At 45.7% G+C, this 27047-nt stretch overlaps 1 protein-coding gene across 1 annotated transcript; it reads left to right on the forward strand.

Annotated features, from left to right (window-relative positions):
- Nucleotides 1–21457: 21457 nt before the first annotated feature.
- On the forward strand, nt 21458–26694 carry ZFP36L1 (ZFP36 ring finger protein like 1). The gene is made up of 2 exons (XM_037832461.1): nt 21458–21680; nt 24098–26694. Exons 1-2 carry the CDS (start codon nt 21624–21626, stop codon nt 25055–25057), a joined length of 1017 nt encoding a protein of 338 aa, XP_037688389.1. The 5' UTR covers nt 21458–21623; the 3' UTR covers nt 25058–26694.
- Nucleotides 26695–27047: the final 353 nt, after the last annotated feature.

The raw sequence follows: 27047 nt of genomic DNA on the forward strand, positions 1-27047 counted from the left end.
CTGGCACCTGCTTGCTCCCATGTTGCGTTTCAAAATGGCATTCTCCAAAATGTCTGAATCAGCTTCCAACGGCCGTCTTCAAAACGTCTGTCTCAGCTACAGCAGTGAGCTCCTTATGTCTGAGCTTATATAGTGCTCTAGTAAACTAATCAAGGCCCACACTAAATGGGCGTGGCTACACCTCCATGGAAATACTGAACCAATAGGTTCCAACCTAAGGCACACTAATACGTCTGCCCCCACAAGATTGTATCAAAGAACATGGCTTTTTCTGGGGGACATAATATATACAAATCAGTACAAGAGGCAAGAGAAGTCTGGAAGTAGCTGCAAGATGAAGGTGGCAGAACCAGTGTCTTCTGTAAGTCTCCATGGGGTTGATGGACACAAGGCATCAAAGGGGAACTTCAAGATGCTCTTTGCCAGCCAACAGCAATGGGAAAGCCTGGAAATAAATGTAAGTCATCTAAGTCTCCAAAAGGTTGTGTTTGCAGGGACCCTTCTAGCTTTGTATAGAGGAGGGTCCTGTGCCAGTTCTCCATGAACCCCCACTGTTCCAGCTGTGGGGGGGTCTGTGGCCCTCCCTGGTCCAGAGACCTCTCCCTAGAAGATGTACAGCTGACACACTGCTCCCCTCACACCCCGTGCTTCTTTGGCCCAGGGATTCCTCCTGCTCAGATTCTCCATTGAGCCTTCTGTAGGCCACCGGCATGGAAGCTGCCATATTCGAGGGTGAGCCACACTGGCTTTCAGCTGCACCCCAGGAAGACCAGCCCCTCACTCTGCAAAAGAATAACAGTGCCAGGAGATGGGAGAATTGTAGGAAAAACAAGGGCAAAAAGGACAGCTCACTTCTCTGGAAGTGCCCTTGCTCAGTGCTCAGAAGTATCTTCAATCCACAGAAAGCAATAAGACTCAGCTGTAGTCACTCAGAACGTTAGGAGTGGGGTGGGTTGAGGGCCAGAGCAGTTGTTTTAAATTCATCCCTGCCTCCTTTTCTCTCCTGGGTCTTTCTCTCTCTCTTTTTTTCCCTGGTGTTGTTTGCTTTCACATTTTTCTCTCTTTTCAGAATATTTATAACTGTCCCCCTCTTCCTTCCCATTCTCAAGTCCCCTCCCCACTCCATCCTGCCTTCTTAGAATAATTTTTCTTGTCATTTGGCCTTCCTCATTTTACATCTGGATTCCCGGATGGTTTATTTTGTCTGTTTCTTGAATCCACCCCCCCCTCCCAGCCCCCATTGCTTATAGTTGTTTTTTTTTTTTTCCCCTGCAGCTTCAGTTCTTTTCCCTGAAGCTTTCCTTGGGCTTTTATTCTTGTTCATCTGTTTTAAGCAGTGCTGGCAAGAAAGAGGCCACAGCCGGCAGGCAGAACTTCAACAGCAGAAGAGGACTTGGGTGCCTGAAGATTCTCCTTCCAGCCCCGGAGCCCTTGGAAGAGGAGCTCCCTTTCTGGGAGGGGGCAGGAGACAGTGCTGCTGCCCCCTGTGAGGGCTGACGGTGTCTGCCAGGCCTGGGCTGAGGGTTGTGGGGCAGATGGTGTTTCTTCCACGGTGTGTGGGCCTGGGCCCCATTGCTGAGGGGTGGCGATGGGATCCATTCTTCTCTGGGTGGATGGCTGCTGGTGGTGATGGTGGAGGAGGAGGACGTTTGGGGGAGGCGGTCAGGGTTCAACCCGGAGGGGCAGGTGCGCCAACTGGAAACCGATTCCTTGCAGAGCTGTGTGCTGCAGTTCAAGATCTTGCAGCATAGGAGTTTGCCTGTTGGGTAGTTCGGGTATCCTTTGAGATCCCTCACTCTGTGGCTGCAGTATGTTTGGGCATCCAGAGCTGTCTGCTGGGAAGGGGGACAGCTTTCCAGTGGAAGGTCCTTCCTAAATTCCCACCCCCACCCTGTTGGCCAGTGGGCCTGATAAGGAAGAACAGAAGAAGAGGCTGATAACTGCAGGACATCTTAAAGGCTCACGGCCACTCGGAAGCAACCCAGACCCCACCCTTGGGAGTCCCTGAGGGTCAGCCTTGGTATTACTGATGGAGGCAGGTGGCACTTCCTGATGGGCGTGGGTGGCAGAGAAATCTAGAAGTTGCGCCCTCACCCCTCCTTGTCTGGAGGAGCCGAAGGCGGGTGAGCGTGTCCTGGGCTCTGCTCCCCAGCTGCCTGAGGCAAATCGACTGGAGTGCATCTGGCTGTCCCCACCCACCCAGGCTCTGCGTCCCATCCTGGGCGCCAACAGGCCCTGCCGAGGGGCGCTGGAAGGCTGCCCTGCCTGGAAAGCTCCCGGAGCTGGCTTGCATCAACTGTCTTTTGCTAGCCGCTGGGGTGATGGTGGCCTCGCCTTTCTCTGGTGAGAGCCATCAAGGCACCCCTTGCCTCCTCCACAGGCACACCTTGCTCTTTCCAGGTCCCTTCATCATCTTCATCAACGCGCGGTGCGCTCTGCTACTTTGGCAACGTGCCATTGATTATATAATTGAAGGCTTGGGAGTAGGGAGTAATCTTTGCTTATATTTTCCGAGATTTCAGTCCTAGAGTCCAACTCTTGGGGTCCAGCATATGTTAAGACCCTAACACCATAAGCCTAAAGTGACCCAGGCCCTCACTTGAGGGCTTGTAGATGGTTAGCTCTGATTCAAGGTTGAGCCACCTTCCCCAAACTAGAGATCTATATTAGACAGAATGAATGATCTGGGGATCAGTTAATCAATTTTCTTCTGAATTGCACCCCTCAACTCTGCCAGGAGAGCTGGGGGCAAATTGCTCTTGGACAGAGGAACACAGGCAGGGATTTGGATCCCAGCAGCCTTCTTGCCCTTTGCATCTGAGCCCCCTCACTCCTTGCTGAGCCCACAGCGCAGTCTCCTTGAATCTGTTGGTCCTTTTTGGGGCTGCCTCATTCTTGCCACCTCTCTCTGCCTTCCCTCTTCCCACGCAGCCTTTTGTATAAATATTTACACCCCCGGGCTGGCAGGAATCTTTATCCAGCTGCTTCCCTGGTCTCTGGGAGAGTTTGTTCTCTCACTGAGCAGCTGCAGCAGATCTGGTTGCCTCTGGCCAGACAAGGGCAGGCCCTGGTTTGGGGGCCCGTGGTCCCCTCAGGGTGGAAGGGTGGGGCTGGCGGCAGAAACTCAGCACCAAAGAAATCGCAGGGCCCTGGCAAGTCTCGTCCTGCTCCCCTGCAGGCTGCCCAAGTGGTGGCCCTCCCAGAGTGGTTGAATCCCCACTCTGGCTGGGGAACTGGGTCCTGCTTCTCAAAGGAACAGCTCCCTGGATGGGGTCTGCTCAACCCTGGGCTGGGTTTGGCTATGATAGGAGATGACAATAATTCTAAAGCAAACTGGCTGAAGCTAGGACAAAATAATAATTTAGTTTATGCACGTCCTTACCAGGATGTAAGACATCCTTGATCTGCCCTAAAGCATATGCTCTAGTTGACAGCAAGACCCCCCTGGAGAATCTTTATATGGGGCATCTCCACATTCCTTCCCCAGGCTATTCTCCCATCCTCCAGTCCCTGCTCAGTCCTCCACTCCCACTGGGGAGTGAAAGGATGCACACTCCCTTCCCCCATCTTCCTTGATGACCCAGGGAGCAAGAGTTTGTATTTGTTGGGTTCCCATGGGTCAGGCACTGTGCAAGGTACTTGCCCAAATTCTTTGTAATTATTCAAGCCCCAAGAGCAACAGATTTTTCAGCTGAGCATGTCCCCTCCCCTCAGGCAGGGGCAGCCTCCAGTAGCAGCTGACGCAGAGCCCTGCCTTTCTCTCTTCAGTCCTCTGGCCTCAGCTGGGAATCTCCGAGAGCCAGCACAGGCCTGGACATCAATCTCCTCTTCCTGCAATGGGTGCAGGTCACCTGCTGCTGCCACCTCCTCTTCCCATGCCTCAGTTTCCCCCATATCTGTGGAAGGTAATTAACCTGTGCTCCATAAAGCATTCCAAAGTCAGCATAAGAACAGGTTTTAAAAAGGCAAGATGGGGGTTTCATGTCAACTCCTTTTTACAGTTATGGGGTGTGTGTGTGTGTGTGTGTGTGTGTGTGTGTGTGTGTGTGTATGAGAGAGAGAGAGAGAGAGGGAGAGGCAGAAGAGACTACTCAGATGTCAGGGATCATGAGGATGATGTTCAGCGCTTTGGGGAGGCTGAGGAGGAGGCAAACAGGATATCCAAAAACCCCTAAAACACAAGTAGTGGAGACTGCGGGTGTCTGGGTGTGGAACTGGGTAGAGGGTTCTGACCGGGCCAGGGACAAAGGCTCCAGTCTTCCTCTATTCACACTTGTGCCAGAAAGAAAAACAGAATCCATCAGCCCATCTCTGTCTCTTTCTCAAACCCCTTCTGGGAAGAGGAGGAAAGCTCATGTCAAAGGTGCCAGGGTGTGACTGCTGAGAAAGGCCCAGCACACCGCTTGGTGTTCAGTGGGTACAGTCCACCCTCTGGCCACCCCAAGGAGAGGCCGGGAGGAGTGGGCTGGGTGTGGCCCACTGGGTGATGTACAGAGAGAAAGGTGGGAAACCACAGCTCGGAAGCTATGCAGCTGGGAGACATTCCTGCCTGCCTGCCTCCCCCCACCCTCCAAAGGTAAAACAAAACCCAAACAAAAGCGTGGCCCTGCAGATATTAATACTTCAGGGCAAGGGTGGTGTGCACACAGCCACCTCCCCCTTCCCCCTTCTGTTTCTATAAGCAGCTGAAATAAATTTAGCGAAACAACCCCACCCGTCTGAGGGCCTAAGATTTCAGAACAGCGGGACTCTCTACCCTGAAAGTCCCTACTTTACAGAGCTGGGAGCTTTTTGTTTAAATTCCCTTTGGGAATGCAATGCTCTCAATCTAAAATAATTATTTTATAGCAGTCATGTATTCCTCATAGTAAATGCTTTGACACAGGATGGCTTGCTAGAAAAGGTGACCAGCAGACATGCTGCAGCTTAAAATAGTCAACTCTCTGGGGCCAATGTCTAGCTGGATCCGTTGGGGTATTAATTGCAAGTCTTCTCGACGTCTGCACAGGTTCAGCCGAGTCTCTCTGTTGGTGGCCCTACAGGACAGTGACTGTGGCTGGCTAAGTCACCAAAGCATAGCAATACTAAGCCTTCATTCTTTCCACAAATACATATTAAAGCCTACACAGTGCTAGACACTGTGCCAGGCACTGGGGGTTGGGTAAGTGCAGAGACCACCTGTGCATGTGGAGCCTACATCCTGGTGGGAAGGGAAATGTTAAAAAATTAAAAGACTGTCAAAAACATGCAGCTACTCAATAGTGAAAGAGTGAATGTTTCCCTCCTAAGATTGGGAATAAGGTGAGAGTGTTCTCTCTCACAACACCTAGTCAACATCCCACTGGAAGTCCTACACAGCACAATAAGGCAAGAAAAATTTAATGCATACAGACTGCAAAGGAAGAACTTTAACTATTCTTATTTGCAGACAACATGATGGTCTATGTAATAACAAATCCTAAAAGTCCATAAAAAAACCCTCCTAGAACTAAATGAGTTTTCTAAGACATAAGGATATAAGGCCAATACACAAAATCAACTGTATTTTAATAAACTAGTAAAGAAAAATTGAAAACTGAAATGAGAAATAATTTTTTGCAATACTCCAAAAAATGCAATACTTAGGTATCAATATCAAATAACACATTGACTCTGTATGGTAAAAACTTCAAAACCCTGATTAAAGAAATCAAGGAAGATGTAATTAAATAGACATGCCATGTTCATGGACTAGAAGACTCAACATAGTAAAGATGTTATTTCTCCCCAATTGATCTATAGATTTAATGCCATTCCAATTAAAATCCCAGCAGGACTTCTTGTAGTTATAGATGAGCTGATTCTAAAAAAGTATATGAAAGGCAAAGGAACTAGAACAGCTAAAACTATTTTGAATAATAAGAATAAAACTGGAGGCATCATACCACCTGATTTTATGACTTATAAACCATAATATCAAAACAGCGTGGGAATGGATAAACATGCAGATCAATGGAACAGAATAAAGAGACCCACAGAAATACTGATTTATGAAAAAGTGCAATTCAATGGAGAAAGGATAGTCTTATCAAAAATGGTGCTGGAATTGGAGATAAATGGGAAACAAACAAATAAAAGGACGACCAAAAAAAACACACACAAAAAAACAAAAAAAAACCCACCTCTATCTAATATCTCATACAAAAACTAACACCAAATGGATCATAGATCTAAACGTAAATCATAAAACTGTAAAACTTTTAGAAGAAAATCTTCATCATGACCTGGGATTAGGCAAAGAGTCCTCAGATATGACACTACAAGCACAGTCCACCAAAAACAAAATTGATAAATTAGACATCATCAAAATTAAAAACTTTTGTAAAACATACTATTGAGAGAATGAAAAGATAAGCAAGAGTGGAGAAAATATTTGCAAATCACATATCTGACCCAGGCACTGTATTAAAAAAATATAAAGAATTCTCAAAACTCAACAAAAAAACAACCAAATTAAAACATGGGCAAAAGATTTGAATGACACTTCAAAGAGGATATACAGATGGCAAATAAGCACATGAAAATATGTTCATCTTTAGCTGCTGGAGAGATGCAAATTAAAATCCATGAAGAGATACCACTACACGCCTATTATAATGACTAAAATTAAAAATACAGTCAATTCTAAGTGTTAGTGAGGATGTGGAACAACTGAGAACTCTCATTTATACATTGCTGGTGGGCATGCAAAATGGTATAGCCACTCTGGAAAACAGTTTGGCAGTTTTTGTTTTGTTTTGTTTTTTAAATAAAGTTTAACATATACTTACCATATGACCCAGCAATCCCACTCCTGGTTATTTACCCTATTCCTCCATTCCTCATTATTTACCCTAGAGAAATAAAAACTTACGTTCACACAAAAACCTGTGCATAAAAATGATTATTTCAACTGCATTCATAATGGCCAAAACCTGTAAAGAATCCAAATGTCCTTCAACAGGCAAATGGATAAACAAACCATGGTGCACCCATAAAGTGAAATACTAGTCATCAATAAAAATGAGTAAACTATTGATGCATGCAACAACATGGATATATCCCAAAGGCATTATCCTGGGTGAAATAAGCTAGTCCCCAAAAGGTATATACTGTATGCTTCCATTAATATGACATTCTAGAAAAGACAAAATTACAGTGACAGGGAACAAGGGTTGTCAGGGGTTAGGGTTGGGGGAGGGTGTGTCTCCATAAAGGGATAGCACAGGGTCTTTGCAGGGGGAGGGATGGATTGTTCTGTTTCCTAATCGTGGTGAGGGTTACATGTTTATATCAATATGTTAAAATTCATAGAACTGTCCACCAAATAAAGGTCAATTTTACTGTATGTTTCATTAAAAGGTAAAAAGAAAGTTACAGGAATGAATGTATGCTCATGAATGGAAATAACTGCCTTTGAAGGAAGTGAAAATTTCCTAAGGACATTTGAGATTTGTGGGTGGCGGGTGGGATAGGTGCACCAAGAATGGTTTCCCTGAGGAGATGATGTTTGAGCTGGTTCTTTTTGTAATTTTTTTTTTTTATTAGAGAAGTTGTAGGTTTACAGAAAAAATATTCTAATTATCACATACCAGTGAGATAATACAATATTTGTCCTTTTGTGTCTGGCTTAATTCAGTAAACATGTCTTCAAGGTTCATCCATGAAGTTGCATGCATCAGAACTTCTTTCCTTTTTATGGCTGAAAAAAATTCCATTGTATTTATATACATTTTGTTTATCCATTCCTCTGTTGACAGATACTTGGGTTGGTGTACAGTTGTTAATCATAGCCTCTTATAATCTTTTTTATTTCAAGGGGTCCAGAGTAACATCCCCCTTTCATTTCTGATTTTAGTTATTTGCATTCTCTCCCTCTTTTTCTTTGTCAGTCTAGTTACAGGATTGTTGATTTTATTGATCTTTATGAAGAACCAACTTTTGATTTTGTTCATTCTCTATTTTTTTATTCTCTATTTTTTAAAATGCTCTCTCTCTGCTGTAATCTTTGTTATTTTCTATCTTCTGCTTGTTTGAATTTAGTTTGCTTTTTTGTTTCTAGGTCCTCCAGTTGTGAGGTTGGGTCTCTAATTTGAAGTCTTTCTCCACCTCCTTCCCTCCTCCTCCTTCTCCTCCTCCTTCTTTATTAGAGAAATTATGGGTTTACAGAACAATCTTCATAAAATACAGGATTCCTATATACTACCCCACCACCACCATCTTACCTTGGTGTGGAACATTTCTTATAATTGATGATAGCACACTTTTATAATTGTACTGTTAAAGTACATGGTTTAACCATAATCTAACATTTCCCCTTTAATCATATTCAGATATATATTTCAGTGCTGTTAATTGCATTCATATTGTGCTACCATCACCACGATCCATTACCAAAGCATTTCCATCATTCTGAATAGGAACCCTGTACATTTTAAGCCTTAATTTCCCTTTCTCTACCCTGTCTCCTGGGAACTTATATTCTAAATTCTGAATCTATGAGTTTGCTTATTCTACTTGTTTCAAGTCAGTGAGATCATACACTATTTGCCCTTTTGTGCCAAGGTTGTTTCACTCAACACGAGGTCTTCAAGGTTCATCATGTTGTCACGTGTATCGGGACTTCATTCCTTTTCAGGACTGAATATTATTCCATCGTATGTATATACCATATTTTATTTATCCATTCATTGGTTGATGGACACATGGGTTGTTTCTGTCTTTTGTCAATTGTGAATAATGCTGTTATGAACATTGGTGTGAAAATATCTGTTTGAGTCCCTGCTTTCAACTCTTTTGGGAATATACCGAGTAGTGGGATTGCTGGGTCATATGTTAGTTCTATACTTAGCTTTCTGAGGAATCACCAAACTGTCTTCCACAGAGGCTGCACCATTTTATGTTACCACCAGCAATGAATGAGTGTCCTTATTTCTCCGCATCCTTTCCAACACTTGTTATTTTCCATTTTTTAAATAGCAGCCATTCTAATATGTGTGAAATGGTATCTCATTGTGCTTTTGATTTGCATTTCCCTGATAGCTAATGATGCTGAGCAGCTTTTCATGTGCTTTGTCTTTTTGTTGTTAAGTTGAAGGATTTCTTTATATATTCTGGATATTAATCCTTTTTTGGTTATGTGGTTACCAAATATTGTCTCCCATTGCGAAGGCTGTTGTTTTACTTTCATGATAAAGTCCTTTGATGCACAAATGTTTTTAATTTTGAGGAGGTCCCATCTATCTATTTTTTCTTATGTTGCTTGTGCTTTGGGTGTAAAGTCTAAGAAATCATGGTCTACCACAAGGTCCTGAAGATGCTTCCCTACATTTTCTTAGAGGAGTTTTATAGTTCTAGCTCTCATATTATGGTCTTTGATTCTTTTTGAATTGATATTTGCATATTGAGTGAGGTAGGGGTCCTTCTTCTTTCATAAAAGGAGATCCAGTTTTCCCAGCACCATTTGAAGAGACTGTTCTCTCCCAATTGAGTGGTTTTTGCCCCCTTGTCAAAATCAGTTGGCATAATTATGAGGGTTGATTTCTGAGCCCTCAATTCAATTCCATTGGTCCATATGTGAAGTCTGTCCTTGTGTCAGTTCCATGCTGTTTTGATTACTGTGGCTGTGTAATAAGTTTTAAGATTGGGAAGTGTGAGTCCTCCAGTTTCATTCTTTTTCAACGTGGTTTTAGCTATTTAGGACCCCTTACCCTTCCAAATGTTGATGATTGGCTGTTCCATTTCTGCAAAGAAGGTTGTTGGAATTTTGATTGAGAGTGCATTGAATCTGTAAATTGTGTCCGGTAGTTTTGACATCTTATGGAAACTAATGATATTTAGTTTCCAATCCATGAACATGTAACATCTTTCAATTTATTTAGATCTTCTCTAATTTATTTTAGCAATATTTTGTAGTTTTCCATATTAAAGTCCTTTACATCCTTGTTTAGATTTATTCCCAAGTATCTGATTCTTTTAGCTGCTTTTCTGGATGAAATTTTTTTTTCTTGATTTTTTCTTCCAATTATTCATTGCTTGTGTATAGAAACACTACTCATTTTGGGGTGTTGATCTTATAACTTGCCACTTTGCTGGATTCACTTCTTAGCTCTAGAGGCCTTGTTGTGGATTTTTCAGAATTTTCTGTATATAGGATCCTATCATCTGCAATAGGGAAAGTTTTACTTCTTCCTTTCCAGTTTGGATGTCTTTTATTTCTTTTTCTTGCCTAATTGCTCTGGCAAGAACTTCCAGGACAATATTGAATAACAGTGGTGACACTGGACATCCTTGTCTTATTCCTGATCTTAGGGAAAACTTTCAGTTTTTCACCATTAAGTAGGATGTTCCCTGGGGGCTTTTCATATATGCCCTTTGTCATGGTAAGGAAGTTTCCTTCTATTCCTAGTGATCTAAGTGTTTTTTATCAAGAAAGTGTGCTGTATTTTGTCAAACGCCTTTTCTGCATCAATTGAGATGATCATGTGTTTTTTTCCCCTTCATTCTGTTAATGTGGTGTATTACATTAATTGATGTTCTTATGTTCTTATCCCTTGCATACCAGGGAAAAATGCCACTTGATCATGGTGTATAATTCTTGTAATATGCTGTTGGATTTGGTTCGCTAGTATTTTGTTGAGTATTTTTGCATTGATATTCATGAGAGATATTTGTCTGTAGTTTTCTTTTCTTGTGGTATTTTATCTGGCTTTGGAATGAGTGTGAGGTTGGCCTGATAGAATGAGTAAGGGAGTGCTCCCTCCTCTTCAATTGTTTGGAAGAGTTTGAGCAGTATTGGAGTTAAGTCTTCTTGGAATGTTTGCTAGAATTCCCCTGTGAAGCCATCTGGTCCTAGGCTTTCCTTTGTTGGGAGGTTTTTAATTACTGAGTAATTATTCTTTACTAGTAATTGGTTTGTAGAGACCTATTTCTTCTTGAGTCAGTAGATAGTCTGTTTCTAAGAATTTTTCCATTTCATCTAGGTTATCTAATTTATTGGTATACAGTTGTTCATAGTATTCTCTTGTAGTCCTTTCTATTTCAGCAGAGACTTTAGTCTCCCATTCCATTTCTGACCATTATTTGTATGCTCTCTTTTTTTCTTGGTCAATCTTGCTAAGGTGTGCCAATTTTACTGATCCTTTCAAAAGAGCCGACTTTTGGTTTTGTTGATTCTGTTTTTTCATTTTCTATTTCATTTATCTCCACTCTAATCTTTGTTATTTCCTTCCCTCTACTTACTTTGGGTTTAGTTTGCTCTTCTTTTTGTAGTTCTTCCAGTTTTGAAGTTAGGTCTCTGATTTGAAGTCTTTCTTCTTTTTTGATGTAAGCATTTAGTTATAAATCTCCCTCTCAGCACTGCCTTCCACTGCATTTTGGTACACTGTATTTTCATTTTCATTCACCGCAAGATATTTCCTAATTTCACTTCTGATTTCCTCTTTAACCCACTGGTTGTTTACGAGTATGTTGTTTAATTTCCAAATATTTGTGAATTTTCCCTTTCTCCCGTCATTGATTTCAAGGATCATTCTGTTGTGGTCGAAGAATATATATTGTACAATTTCAGTATTTTTTAATTTATTGAGACTTGTTTTGTGACCGAACATATGGTCTATCCTGGAGAATGATCTGCGTGTACTCAAGAAGAATGTGTATTCTGTTTTTGTTGGGTGCAGTGTTCCATATATGTCTGTTAGGTCTAGTTTTTTAGTGTATCATTCAAGTACTGCACTTCCTTATTGATCTTCTGACTATATGTTCTATCCATTATTGAGAGCAGTGTGTTAAAGTCTCCTGCTATTAATATAGATCTGTCAATTCCTCCCTTCCAATCTGTCAATATTTTCTTCCTATGTTTAGGAACTCTGCTTTTAGGTGCACATACATATTTCTAATTGTTATATCTTCCTGTTGAATTGTCCCCTTTATCAGAATGACCATCTTTGCCCTTCATAACTGCTTTTGACTTAAAATTTATTTTATAAGATAATAGTATAGCTTCCACAGCTTTTGTGTGTGTGTGTGTGTGTGTGTGTGTGTGTGTGTGTGTCTTTAATCCCATTCATATTTAATGTTCCTCCCACTTGATCTTTTTTTTTTTCTTTTTAATTTTTGTTGGGGTTGTTCAGATGCCATACAATTATCCAAAGATCCAAAGTGTACAATCAGTTGCCCCTGGTACCCTCATACAGCTGTGCATCCATCACCACACTTAATTTTTGTTCAATTTTTAGAAACTTTTCATTACTCCAGACAAGAAATAAAGTGAAAGATGAAAAAAGAAAAAAAGAAAAGGAAACTTGAATCCTCCCATATCCCTAACCAACCCCCCTCAATTGTTGACTCGTTGTGTTGGTGTAGTACATTTGTTACTGTTTATGAAAAAATGTTGAAATACTAACTGGAGTATATAGTTTGCAATAGGTATATATTTCTTCCCTATATGCTCCTCTATTATTAACTTCTAATTGTATTGTCATACATTTGTTCTGGTTCATGGAAGAGATTTCTAATATTTGTACAGTTAATCATGGACATTGCCCACCATAGGATTCAGTTTTATACATTCCCATCTTTTGATCTCCTACTGCAGCTCTTTTGGTCACTACTTACATGGTATATTTTTTTCCATCCTTTCACCTTCAACTTATTTGTACCTTTGAATTTAAGGTAAATCTCTTGCAGAGAGCATATAGTTGGTCATGCTTTGTGTTTTTTTTTTAATCCATTCTGCCAATCTCTGCTTTTTGACTAGAGAGTTTAATCCATTTACATTTAAAGTCACTACTGATAATATGAGACTTTTTTCTGCCATTTTGCTATTTAGTCATTGTAAGTCTTATTCCTTTTTTGTCCCTCATTTCTGTAAATGCCTACTTTTATATTATTTGCTTTTTCATGTTGTACCATATTGAGTGCCTTCTCATTTCTATCTGGATATATTTGTCATCTATTTTCCTTGTGATTACCATGGGGTTACAGTTCAACATCCTAAATATACAACAATCATATTTGATTTGATACCAACTTAACTTCAAGAACATGTACATATACTTTTCCTATATCCCTGTACCCCCACCATTTTTTTTGTACTTGTCATCACTTTTATCTTTGTACATTGTATGTCCAAAAACATAGGTTTATTATTACTTTTTATGCATTTGCATTTCAGCACCTGTAGGAAGTAAGAAGTGGAGTTCCATACCAAACAATACAATACAATGATACTGGCATTTATAATTACCCAAATAGTTACCTTTACCACAGGTTTTATATCTTTATGCTGCTTTGAACCACTGTCTAGTGTCCTTTCCTTTCGGTCTGAAGAACTCCCTTTAGTACTGCTTGTAGGGCAGGTCTAGTGGTAATGAACTTCCTCAGCTTTTATCTGAGAATGTCTTAATCTCTCCCTCATTTTTGAAAGAGAGTCTTGCTGGATATAGAATTTTTGTCTGGAAGTTGTTTTCTTTCAGCACTTTAAGTATGTCAACCCACAGTCTTCTTGCCTCCATGGTTTCTGATGAGAAATCGGCACTTAATCCAATTAGGGCTCCCTTGTACATAAAACATTGCCTTTCTCTGGCAGCTTTCAGAACTCTCTCCTTGTCCTTTGCATTTGATAAGTGTGATCAATATATAACAGGGTATATTTTTCTTCATGTTGATCCTGTTTGAATTCACATCTTTTGCTAACTTTGGGAAGTTCTCTGTCATTATTTCTTTGAATACTCCTTCTGCCCCTTTCTCTCTTTCTTTTCCTTCTGGGACTCCCATAACATGTATATTGGTGTTCTTGCTGGTGTTCAAGAGATGTCTTAGGCTATTTTCTCTTTTCATATTTCTTTTTTCTGTCTGCTCCTCAGCCTGACTCATTTCAATGTCTTATCTTCAAGTTCACTGATTGTTTCTTCTGCCACCTCCAATCTGTTCTTGAAACCTTCCTGGGCATTTCTCATTTCAGTTATTGTGGTCTTCAACTCCAGTAGTTCTGTTTGGTTCCTTTTTAAAATTTCTATCTCTACTTAGACTCTCATTTTGCTCATTCATTATTTTCCTGATATACTTTGGTTCTTTCTCTGTATTTTCCTTCATTTCCTTGAGCATTTTTGAGATCATTTTTTTTTTTTTTAAGGCTTTGTTAGGTATATCCTCATTCTCTTCTTTGTTGGTGTCTTCTTTATCTTTATTCTCTTCCTTTGGATGGGCCATCATTTCCTATTTCATTGTCTTGTACTCTTGTTGCATACTGTACATTTTAATATTTTAAAATGTTAACCCTGGGATTTGTTCCCTGAGATGTCTGTTTCTTGGTTTTGTAACCAGCTGGTGATAAGAAAGAGATTTTCTTGAATTTCAGCTCTCCTATCAGTATAGTCTGCCCAAGGCAAATGCAGTGTGCAGGGTCTTCCCTGTCTTTCTGAGCAATCTGCTTCTGCCTGCAAGGGAAGCCCTAGGAGGACAAGCTGGAGAGACATTTCCTGCTTCAGTCTTTTAGACTGCCATGTACTAGATTGGCAGGGACACACAGTGCCCCCTCGTATGTAGAAGGATTGTTGTGCTCTCTCGGGAACATGTCCAGGGACCCACAATGGGAACCCAGGCTGTCTGCACACCGCAACAGGCAGGGGCACCCAGGGAGGGGTCAACAGAGGCACCATGAGCTTCTCCTACTGTTTTTGTTTGTCCATTTTTTATTAGAGAAGTTGTGGGTTTATAGAAAAATCATGCATAAAATACAGGATTCCCATATACTCTCTATTATTAAATCTGCATTTTCTTGATTTGGCCACTTGCCTAGTTACTGAAACCTTTTATTTGCTTTCCAGAGCTTTGAAGGAGTTGGCTTTGTCAGTTTTTGCTAGTTGTTCAAAGATTCTGTGGAGAATGGCACCCTAGAACGCCTTATGTCGCTATCAGGGTCAACTGCAAGCCTGAGCTGGTTCTAAAGGATGATTCTTGGTACTTAATCAGCAAAGGAAACCCAATTCAGACAGAAGGAAAGAAGGTATAGCATTTGTAAAAACACTGATGCAGGAGGAAGGATGGTTCATTTACATTTATACTTGACTAAAGCTCTGAGGGTGCTATGGGGGTTGGGGGTGGTGATGATGGGGAGAGGAAGGGGTGTGAAAATGAAGACTGGAGAAGGGAGAGAGAGTCAGACTATGCTGGACTAAGGGTTTGGTCTTTATTCTAAAAGGAATGGGTAGCCAATGGTTTTTGGCAATTGGCACACAAGATCAGATCTGGATTTTGAAAAATATCACTTGGAGAAAGGTTTGAAGGAGGGTGGGGATAGGGCCTAAACATGTAGGAATCTTGGAATCAGAAGGAACCTCTAAAAGGTTTTCTCAGTTTTGGCACTATTTTCATTTGGAGTCAGATAATTTTTTGTTGAGGGTGGGATGGGAGGTAGGGGTGATGTTCTGTGTATTGCAGGATGTTTAGCAGCATCACTGGTCCTTACATATTGGATGATGGTAGCACTGCCCCTTTCTCCTGAGTTGTGATCACCAAAAATATCTCCAGGCATTGCTCAATGTCCACTGTGGGGCAAACCCACCCCAGTTGAGATCCACTGCTTTAAAATAATTGAATTTAGGGTTTCTGACTTCATTACAGAATCAATCATCTGGGGATCTTAAAAAATATGCATGGTGGGCCTGACCCCAGACCACCTGAGTATTCGGGAGTGGGTGGTACCCAGCACCTGTATTTATTCTGAAAGCTCCCAAGGTGATTCTCTTAGAGCAAAGATTGAGAAGTATTGGTCTAGTCCAATCCTCTTTAGTCTATAGATTAGAACACTGAGGACCAGAAAGAAGAAGAACCCACTCAGCATCCTGCAGTGAATTAGAGGCATCCAATTAGAGCATCATTAGGGCTCTTTGATCCAAGATTTCTGATTCCTGTCCAGTGCTCACAGAAATAGAGCATGTGGCCTCTTAACAGCTGCACAGAACATGCCCTAGGCTGGCTGCAAAAGCCCAACCTTCCTGAGTGACCACCTCTGGCCTCTGAACATCCAGTGTTAAGGTCTGCAGGAGCTGCCTTCCCCCTTCCTGCAGAGCCAAAGCCCTCCCTTAACTGCCACCCCTGGAACCTCTGCCAGTTCCTCCTTCTACTCTAGCTGTTACACTTAGGGTGGCCAAAGTATCATAATGGGTTCCACACCTAAGTGTTCAGTGAAAACTAAAAAAATTAATGAGCACCTACTCATGAGGCCTGGGTAATAGAGAAGCTCTTGCCCTCAAGGAGTTGACAGTCTAAAGGCTAAACAGACAATTCTGATAAAATGCAGTTAGAATGCTGGAGTGCTGCAGGGTGCAGTGGCACCACTGTCAGAGAGGAATTCAGCCCCTGGGGCCTAGCGTCTGCCTAGGGGAACCATAGGAGTGGAAGAAACCTTCTAAGCAAAGCCCAGGGGAGGGCTGTGGAGCAACTACTAGCAACTGCTAGCAGTTCGTAGCCCCTGGAGGGCAAAAATGGCTGTCTGCGCTAAGCATTGGCTGAAATGAGTTTAACGTTACAAACCATCCTAGGAGGTGGTCATTAGTATTAACACCATTTTTACAAACAAGGAAATTAACGCTTCAAGAGGTTAAGTGACTGGCTCAAGGTCTTGCAACTGGTGATTGACTGGTAAAGTTGGGCTTCCCATCAAAGTCTAGGTGGCTCAGCACCACTGGGCTATCCTACCTAGGCAGGCCCAGGGAAAGTGGGGGAGGGGTGTGGCTGTGGGCTAGCCTGGGAATTTAAGGGTCACATAGAACATCTCTGGGGCAAGGTGTTAAAACAATTGACTCAAGAATGAGGGTTTAGACATCCCATTTTGGGTAGGGGGTACTGTTAATGCAACACGCTTCATCTAACCCACCCCCCCCAACCAAAGTCATGGTAGCCACTGAGTTGGACTCTTAGTAGCTGCCTAGCAGAACATGGCTTGCTCCCAGAGCTATACTCACGAGGGTTCCAGACACCATTCAGAGACATATTTAAAGTATGTCTTAAACTGCTCTCAGTAGGGGCCTCTACCTCATTCAGTGGGATGCTGACAGCTGAGGGAGACAGCCACTAAGTGCTCTGTGGGGCTTGAGGGCTGCAAAATAGAACGGTCTGGCTTTTACTATCAACTGGGCCCCAGTTTGCTTCTGCCTTGATCTAGTTGTTTCCAGAAATTCTTGTGACAATCAGGTATTTTTCAGTCTTAAGACTTCTGAGGCTCCGCAGGCTGAAAGCGCCCTGGGCAGGCGTGCGCCCATCACCTCATCTTGACCCATCTTGCTCACCCTCCGATCCCCCTCCCCCAGGCCTCCAGGCCCCACACTCTATCCTCTTTTCTCAGGCCTCAAGGCCTGCGTTGTTCAGGGCTGGGCCTGGGGGCCAGAGAGTGATAGAGATCAAATTTATAAATGGTCAGCTGGCTACCTAAAGGAAATCTACAATGAAGAATCCTTTGGCCTCATGAATACCCCCCAGAATTTGTTTTGTGGTGTAATTAAGCCCCAAGCCCCAAAAGTGGTGTAGTTTCCTTAAAACAGCTGTATTGTATGTTAGAGGGCTGTGAGCCAGGCCTAAAACCATGTACTTTACCTACCAATTTTAGGTGATATTATCATCCCTGTTTTACAGCTGAGGAAACTGAGGCTTTGGTCTGTGACTTCAAAAGTCACACAGCCAGAAAATGGCAGAGTGAAGACTTGGATTCAGCTGGGCCCAGCTCCAAGGTCCTGGACCATCGATTCTCAGGCCTTAGTGGGCATGAGTCACTAGCAGGAAACTTATCAAAAATGCAGATTCCTGGCCCCTCCTTAAGGTGTCTGATTCACTGGGCCTGAATCCAGGCTGAGGAATCTGCATTCCACAAGCACTACAGATGACTCAACCAGATGACTCCTGGAGCCCCACATGCCCCTACCTCTCCTCCCACCCCCTTCTATCCCAGGAACTTTGAGTCTCAGGTGGTAGAGATTGGGGGAAGGGCAGAGCCCAATCCACAGGACTGGGGGATTTTGCAAATGACCCGAAGCCAGGGAAGACATGCAACACCACAGGGATTCTGCACTGGCAGGTCCTGTGCTGCACCCAGAGCCGGAAGGAGTCCTGGGGAGGAGTGTCTCGGAGTGCGCTGGGGACAAGGCCATCTCCAACGTCTGGGGGTCCGCGGTCCGTCGCCCCATTCTCCCACCTGCTGCGAGGTGAGTTCAGGGTCCAGACTGGCGGGTGAGCAAATCTGCCGCGCCTCCCTCATTCCGAGGACTTTCACTTGGGGCTCCCCCTCTCAGAAACTAACATCCCCAAGCCAAAAATACCTGGCCCGCCCCCTCCCCGCGAGAGGACCTGCTGGAAACGAGCAGGGCGGGCCCGGAAGTCGAGGCAGGGACAAACTAGCCGGCCCGTCACCTCCCGGTCGGAAGCGGCAGTGCAGGTGAAGGGGCGGCGGCTTCTGGCCTCGCGCGGGCAAGGAACCGGAGGGCGGACCACAGAGAGTAGGAGGCGGGGGAGGGCTGCGCTGTGCACGCCTCCCGTCGGGCTTCCTGCCCGGTCGTGGCTTGTTGTCCTTCCTGCCACCATTGGGCACCTGCCGAGCACGTCTGGGCGGGGGCGGGCCGGCCCAGGTCCTCAGAACCCCCGACCCCACCCCGGCTAGACGTTGCTCCTCGGGCCCGCCACGGCGTGGAGAACGGGTCAGTGAAGGGTTAACGAGGCTCGCTCCCTCACCCTCGGAAAGTCCCCGAAATGACGTTTCAACCCGACAATTAAAAAAAGAGTTTAATTATAGAGACGGGCTCTGGGAGCAGGAACAAACCCGGTCGGTCGGCGAAGCCGGTAAACAACTCCGGAGCGAGCGGGCCGGGCCGGCCGCCGCCCCACGGAGCCCGCGCCCCCGGGGAGCGGGGGAGGGGAGGCCCCCCGAGAGTTGGAGAAGAAGAGGAAACTCGAGGAATCGGCTTACTCTTTGAAAAAAAAAAGATTTGTTTAGCCAGTCCCGGACGCCGAGGCTGTGGGATGGTACCTCTGACCGATCCTGCAGGAGCGAGGGAAGGCTGCGCCGCCCAGAAAGGGTGCAGAGTCGGGGGTCCCGCGCGGACGCGGGCGCAAGGACCGTCCCTCGGCCGGAAGGCGGCCCCGCTGCTCCCCTCCCCCCTCACTTCTCCACACCCCTCCCGTCCCCCCGCCCCCTTCTCCAGCTGAGTTCGCGAACCCTCCCGAGTTAAAGACCAGCCGACCTTTTTTTTGGGGGGGGGGGAGTCGAGGAAGGGAAATCAGAAACCGAAATAGCTTCACATCGGGACTCAGACTAACCGCGTGGTCTTAATGCGCACCCTAACTCTGTGTCCTGCAATCTGGAACTCATTATCTCATCACTAAGAAACTGCACAAAATAGACCCCCCCCACTTCTTGGCGCGGGGGAATGGAGCGAGCAAACATCCCTTTTAGAAAGAAACCTACACTTGAATGATTTAAATTAAGGTGGATGGGAATTATTTCCCTTTCTGGCGCTTGCCAGATTCCAAGAAAAGCTGAAAAATGGGAACAGGGGAAGGAAGAAACAGGCGGCAAGACAACAGCAGAAGCAAGAGCAAGGAGCAGAAGTCTTGTTTAAAATGGGGGCCATCAATTTAAGTCAAAGGGGACAAATAAAAGCAGACTGGCTGAGATTCGTGGCTGCAGCAAGTTACGTGTTTCACAAAGTTGAAAAACAGCCAGTTCCTAAAACTGATTTGGAAGGTTTTCCCGGATTGCTTGGAGGTTGATTAATAAAAAATGCAATAAAAATGCGTGGGTGTGTGTGGGGGGGCTGTTGTGAGCGCAACTCGAGTACTCTGCTCGTCTGCCCCATCCTTTCCAAAGAAACGTGCTCATAATGTGGTGACCTAATTACATCGCAATGGAACCCGCTCTTAGCGACTTGGCGCACGGGGTTTCATAACAGAGCGGCGGCCTCGAGTGCTGGGAAGAAACGTGCTAGGGCCGAGGGGGCGGCTGGGCCCGCGTGGATAGAGGGGAAAGAAATGCCGCCCGGCGATTTCCGCCTAGGTCTTCACTCTACCACCCACGCGAAGGCGCCGAGAGCGGGTCGGGGAGACGTCAACAACTTTTAAGTTTTTTGGGGGGGGTATCCAAGTCTATTAGTAAATAAATAGATATTTTATACTGGAGGAGGACTAATAATCCATCGAGGACTCTTCGGTTGCGTGGATACCCCCCCCCCATCCTGCCCATCCTGCCCAAACGGCGCAGCGTGACAAGCCAAATGTTCCGTTCTCGTGGGGGCTGGGGAGAAGCAACAGTAAAATAGTGTCGGGGTGCCCCTCCTCCCTTTCCTTACCCTTTATGTTCCTTCTTACCTACTCAAAGTAACTTTTTCTCATTGTTCAAGCTTCTAGGGGTGTGTGTTTCTGTGTGCGGTGGCTTGCGACGCGGCTCCGGGTTCAGAGCGTGCGAGGAAAGTTGTGCGTTGCTAGGGGATGTATTTGGGGGAAGGGGGCGTTCATGAAAGATTGGGGATTTTCTTTACCAAAAATTTTAACGATTGGATGCGTGAAAAGAAATTCAACGCCCAAAGCAGTTAAAAGAAACAATCAGCTTGGACGGTGGTCTTCGCTGCGACCCCAGCTCCTTCCGCCCACGCCGGAGACTGCCAGCTGCAAAGAGACCGCGAGTGTAGACGCAGGCGGCCGCGCTAAATTGTGCTGAATTCGTTCCCTCCAGGCCGCGTCCTCTGCGGAGGGGAGAGTGGAGGGAAGTCTCCAGAGTCCCCCCCCCCCCCCCAGCACTGAAAAAAAAACCATAAAACCCTAGACTTGAATGCTTTGTGCGACCCAAACTTCCAATCTCTTGCTTTCCCCGGTTTGCAGATGGGGAGCCGAGTGCGGAAGGGAACTCGGAAAGAGTAAGTTGTGCGAAGACTTGGAGAAGTTTTAAATGAGATCAGCTCAAGATGGAAACCGCAGACCGGGCGTTAAGGACGGGCTTCAGCTCCCGCTTGCAAAAAGAGAAAGTCGAGCCCGCCTTCCTGCCCAACGAAAAACAACACAACAAGAACCCCGAAGTGGGTGGAATGAGTTGATGTCACAGAACCGGGTTCCGAGGCTGCTAAAGGAGGGTCGCGCCCCTCCCCGTCTCCGTCGCATTCGGCCAAGGAGAGGGTCGCCTGAAGAGTCGGGTAGCCAAGCGAGTGGACTCGAAACTTTTCCTCTTTAAGAAAAAAAAAGTTGTGCGCGGCTCGGAGTGTTTTTTTTTTTTTCCTCCTTCTTTCCTCGTCTCCCCTCCCCCTTCTTCCTTTTGAAAGTTTCTCTCTCTTTTTTTTTCCCCCCGATTTTGACCGCATGGCTGATTCAACCTCAGTGTCAATCAACTTTTTTTTCTTCCTCTTCCTCATTTAAATAAGTTTAAAGCTCCTCCTCCCCAGCCCAGCAAATCTAAAACTATAAATTGGGCTTTGCGCGCCGCAGCCCCGGACAGTCAGAGAAAGGCGAGGGGCGCTGGGAGTAGGCGAGTGGGACTCTAGACCCGAGAGCCGGAGGCTGCGCCTTCCCCGCACCGGGACCTTCGCGACACACCAGATCCTCGTCCCTGTCCCGTCCGAGCGCCCAGGATGACCACCACCCTCGTATCTGCCACCATCTTCGACTTGAGCGAAGTTTTATGCAAGGTAAAGTTGAGAGGAGCGTTGGTCTTTCAAAGACAGCCCTTTCTTTTTCTTTTTTCTTTTTCTTGCTTTATTTTGCCTTAAAAAAGAATCCCCCCTGACTTTAAATCTTGGAGAGCAGCAGAAAGTTGGAGCGAAGCGAGCTGGGTTTTTTTTCGCCCTCATTTCTTTCCAGTTTGAAGGAATTTGGCCCTCTCTTCCCCACCCTTGAGTTTTAACAGTTTCTGCCGGGTGTTACATGTGAATCTTGAGACCAGAGTTTTGGGGGACAAAGTTTGCGTGGTGGAGCTGCCCGGGGGACGCGGGGGATTGGCCAGAACTGGACCGAGATTTTGGCGATTCTTTAGTACCTGAAGCGCAACTTAAGTCGTGTTTGGCTGGTTTGCTCGGTTTGCTCGGTTTCCCGGTTTGCGCTCTGGGTCTCGCCGCCTCCGGGAGGGGTTCGAGTCTGGCCAGCCCCATTGCCGGCCGGTGGGGCTGCGGTTGGGGTCCCTTGGAGAAGTAGAGTCCCGGGACGAGGCCTTACTAGACTTTGTACCTCTTTGGAGATGTTGGGAATCTGCGACGAAGGAAAAACCCAAGAGTTCTGATTGAAAACGAGTTTGCAGTGGGGTTTGTGTCGGCCCGTCTTCCTCTAGCGCTAGCCTATTGTGCTGCAAACTTTGGGATGAAAATGGGACGCTCTGGTTGACCCGCTTACCTGTGTTCTGAGGGACCGTGGCTCGTCGATTGGGGGCGGGAATGGGGTACATCGCAAAACGCCGGCCGGACCTCACAGGTCCCTGTGGGAAAGGATTTAATGCGGACCTCCTTAAGCCGTGTGGCTTGCGGGCCGGTGTTGGCAAAAGCAAGTTTTAAACCTGGAATGTTCAAGGAGTGCGATTTAAGTGAACATAGCATGAGTCTCTGGATGTTGTTAATTTTTTCCCCACACCCCCCCTCTTCCCAATTTGAAAGGGTGAAGCTGTTAGGCTACTTTTAATTGGTAGAGTGTTTCGCCTTCTTTTAAACACGTTGGGTCATGTTGCTTTCTTTTCCCAGCTTGCTGCTTCTGGCCGCCCAGCTGCCAGGGCCCCAGGGCTGCAGGGCTGGGGTGCAGGGACGCCGAGGAGCTGAAGAGCAACAAGAAAAAAAGTTTGAATTTTCACTTTCCCTGCCTTTTCCCAAACTCCAGTTGCCCACCCGGCTGCCTGCCCTGTCCTGCCACTTGTTCCTTCTTACCGGTTCTCCCCTCTTTGATCTATTTCTCTTTCTTTTGCCGGCACCCCTCTGCAGGACTTGTTAAATGAACCTCATTGTTGGAACCCGCTCTTGACTTGGTTCTTGTAATCTGCTCGATGGGGTGGTTGCGGTTACAGATTCCCTATCCCCGCAGCTGATCCTAAGGGATCAACTTTAGAATTTGCACAATGATACCCACATGGGTTGGGAGTCAACTCCCAGGTCCCCTGCCAGCTTCTCCAAATCTTGGGTACAGTTTGGACAGGTGACCAGGGTCCCATTGGAACAGAACAGAAACCTGCCTGTGGTGGTTCTGCCCTCCAACACCCCCCCCCCCCGCCCCGTTCCTCTATTGACTAGGAGATGGATGGAGGGATTTGGTGCTTTCCTCTTCCTTGCCATCTGCAGCTTTGCCTTAAAGATTAAACACTGGCGCTCTTATCCAAGCCTGCTCTTGCAGCCAGAAGACTAATTGCAAAGGAATCTTCCTAATGAAGGGGGTGGGGTGGGAGGAGAATGGTAGGGGAGATCATTCTGGAAGGCACCCTTTGTGGGAGCATGGGGCTATGAGTTTTATTTTCAGAAATCGCATTGCTTTCTCCCCCAACCCAAGACCAGGCCCCCATGTCTAGCCCCTGCCCACTCTCCCCCGCCTCCCGAAGATAAAGTAAAGGCAGTCTGGAAACCTGTTGCCAAGGGGAGGGACCACTTCTGAAGGAGGAAGTTGAGAGTCTTAGGCTAGGTTGGCAGGGGTGGGAGGCATCAAGTAAGCTGAGACTAAAAAGGGCCTGGCTCATGGTTTCTGCCTCATATCTGAGACTTACCTGTTTTTACTGTGGGGTGGGGGTGTCCTAGAGAGGTCCGAGTTATGTGGCTGTTTTGAGCTGAGGAGTCCATTTGGTAGGTAAAGAAGTTGGATTATTTTGGATAAAAGTGGTGCATAATGTGGGATCTGCAAAGAGCAGGATACATGCATAAAATAATTTGTCAGACAGGTCAGGACTCCGGTTTCTTATGCACCGGGCCAAAAGAAATCCAGATAGGTGGTATATGTGTGAAAGGCAGGGAATGCTGCTCACCACTGACTCGAACCTGGGGGTGTTCTCTGATCATGGAGGGGGGCTCCCTTAAGTGGGCAACCTTCTTGGGCCTGGTGGCTGTCCTCTGTCACTGACCATCCTTCTCTCTCTTCCCTGCAGGGTAACAAGATGCTCAACTACAGTACTCCCAGTGCAGGGGCCTGCCTGCTGGACAGGAAGGCGGTGGGCACCCCGGCCGGCGGGGGCTTCCCTCGGAGGCACTCCGTCACCCTGCCCAGTTCCAAGTTCCACCAGAACCAGCTCCTCAGCAGCCTCAAGAGTGAGCCGGCCCCAGCCCTGAGCTCTCGGGACAGCCGCTTCCGAGACCGCTCTTTCTCAGAGGGGGGTGAGCGGCTGCTCCCTACCCAGAAGCAGCCGGGGAACGGCCAGGTCAACTCCAGCCGTTACAAGACGGAGCTGTGCCGCCCCTTCGAGGAGAACGGTGCCTGTAAGTACGGGGACAAGTGCCAGTTCGCCCACGGCATCCACGAGCTCCGCAGCCTGACCCGCCACCCCAAGTACAAGACGGAGCTGTGCCGTACCTTCCACACCATCGGCTTTTGCCCTTACGGGCCTCGCTGCCACTTCATCCACAACGCCGAGGAGCGCCGCGCCCTGGCCGGGGCTCGGGACCTCCCCACTGACCGTCCCCGCCTCCAGCATAGCTTTAGCTTTGCTGGGTTTCCCAGTGCCGCTGCCACCGCCGCTGCCACGGGGCTGCTGGACAGCCCCACGTCCATCACCCCACCCCCCATCCTGAGTGCCGATGACCTCCTGGGCTCACCCACCCTGCCCGATGGCACCAATAATCCCTTCGCCTTCTCCAGCCAGGAGCTGGCGAGCCTCTTTGCCCCTAGCATGGGGCTGCCGGGGGGTGGCTCCCCCACCACGTTCCTCTTCCGGCCCATGTCCGAGTCCCCTCCCATGTTTGACTCTCCCCCCAGCCCCCAGGATTCTCTGTCGGACCAGGAGGGCTACCTGAGCAGCTCCAGCAGCAGCCACAGTGGCTCAGACTCCCCTACCTTGGACAACTCAAGACGCCTTCCCATTTTCAGCAGACTTTCTATCTCAGATGACTAAACCAGGCTAGAGAGGGTCTCCCTGCCTACTCTGTCTCCTGTCCCACACCCACATCCCACCACCCTTACCCCCGCCCACCTGAATCCCACAACCCCTACATAACAAGGTTAAGCTCAACCCCTTTTCCCCAGAACCCTGGAGTATCCCCCCTCCCTGTGCCCCCCCTTGTTATTTACCCACCCAACTTAAGGACAAGTCAATTTGTCAGTAGCTTCCTCTGGCTTGAAACCCCCTCCTCTCAATTTTTATAGCCCACTTACCATGCCTAACAGACAAGTCCCATATTTATCAGTAGATGCCTTTTTCTGGCTTAAGCCGTAAGTGCCAAATCCCAAAAGAAAAAGCAGTAACAGTTTACAGAAGCAACTTAGTGCCTTGTAACCTAACTTTGTCACTGTGACTACATTACCTCTTCAGCGCCAGAGGGCACCCGTGGGCCTCCCGCGCTTCTGCCCAGGGGGAGGGGGAGGGGGAGGGGGAGGGGGAGGGGAGGAGACAGGACCAGCAGCTCCCTCCACTGGCCACACAACTGCACCTTCCCTTCTTTCAGGCTCCCGCACTCTTCTCCCTCTCTTCCCAGACTTCACCCACCCCTACCCCACCCCCAGGAGAGTTTGTTGCCAGACTTGGGTTTTTGGGAAAACCTGTCTTGACATTCAAAACCTTTTCCTTCCTGACCTGAAAACCCCCTATTGACTAATCTTGCCTGGGTTTGTGTAGGTCTGCAAGAAGGAAGGCTGAAAAAGTGGACGAAGATTGTGATAAAAGTGGGACTTTGTGATTTAATTTTTTTCTTTTATAAGTGGGGAGGAAGGGGACGCTAGATGGACTATGAAAAGACTTGATTTTGGTGCTAAAGTTCCCCAGCTAATATGTGACATCTTTAAAGAAAAATAACAACAAAAAAAGAGAGAAAAGCTAAAAAAAAAAAAGAAAAAAAAAACATGTAAGGGGTGAGCAGTTAATGGTAATTCATTCCACATACAATATCTGTGTAAAACGATTTCCCGTAGAAGTAGCTTTAATGGTTTTTGCTCTAGAATACCGTAGGTCTATCCTTAGAGCACTCACGCCATGCTTTTTCCCTGGGTTTTAAACTTCATATAACTTTCAGAAATTGGAGAGCAAAAATTTTGCTTGTCACTGCACATCAATATAAAAAAGCTTATTTAACTTATCAAAACGTATTTATTGCCAAACTATGCTTTTTTTGTTAATTTTGTTCATATTTATCGGGATGACAAATCCATAGAATATATTCTTTTATGTTAAATTATGATCTTCATATTAATCTTAAAATTTTGTGATGTGTCTTTTTCCTTTTTTTCCACAGTTTTAATATATTATTCTTCAACGACATTTTTTTGTAACTACACTTTTTTGGTTATTTTATTTTAAAAAAATGAAAAATTAATTTAAAAAAAATACAAAAAACTGTTGGATTATTTATTTTAGAAATTCCCCCCTTTGTGTTGGACTGCAAATTGAGTTCCTTTCTCTTTAGGCCTTTCACAGCTAGGACTGAGAATGTATCTAAAAGTTCCGTGACAGTACAGAAGGAGAACAACTTCTTTTTATGTATAGTTTCTAAAAGGGAAAAAAAAAAAATGAGAAACCTTTTGACTTCCACGTGCCCATCTCAAGACATTCCGATTTCAGATTTGATGTTCTGGATTCCAGGTTTGGAGTTTTCCAATATTAAACAGAACTGGCACACACACACACCTGAAGATGAATGTAATTATTTTTCCTCTTGCTGTTCACTACCGTCGCTTTCTAGTTTCTTTTTTCTTTGTGTGAATTTATTTAAAAGAAGAAAAACTTTTTGTAACGACTATTTGCAGTTTAAAAATCAATAAACCCCAAGTTTTTTCAAGAAACATGGCTGGTGAAGCGGGTTTTACTTTGGTCTGTGGTGTTACTTTGCCTGTAGCTTTCCCCCTTGGGTTGGGGGTATTGATTGGGGAGGAGTGGCATCTGTTGGTTTCTC

This window comes from Choloepus didactylus, chromosome 4, assembly GCF_015220235.1.
Source record: "Choloepus didactylus isolate mChoDid1 chromosome 4, mChoDid1.pri, whole genome shotgun sequence".
NCBI classification, from domain to species: domain Eukaryota; kingdom Metazoa; phylum Chordata; class Mammalia; order Pilosa; family Megalonychidae; genus Choloepus; species Choloepus didactylus.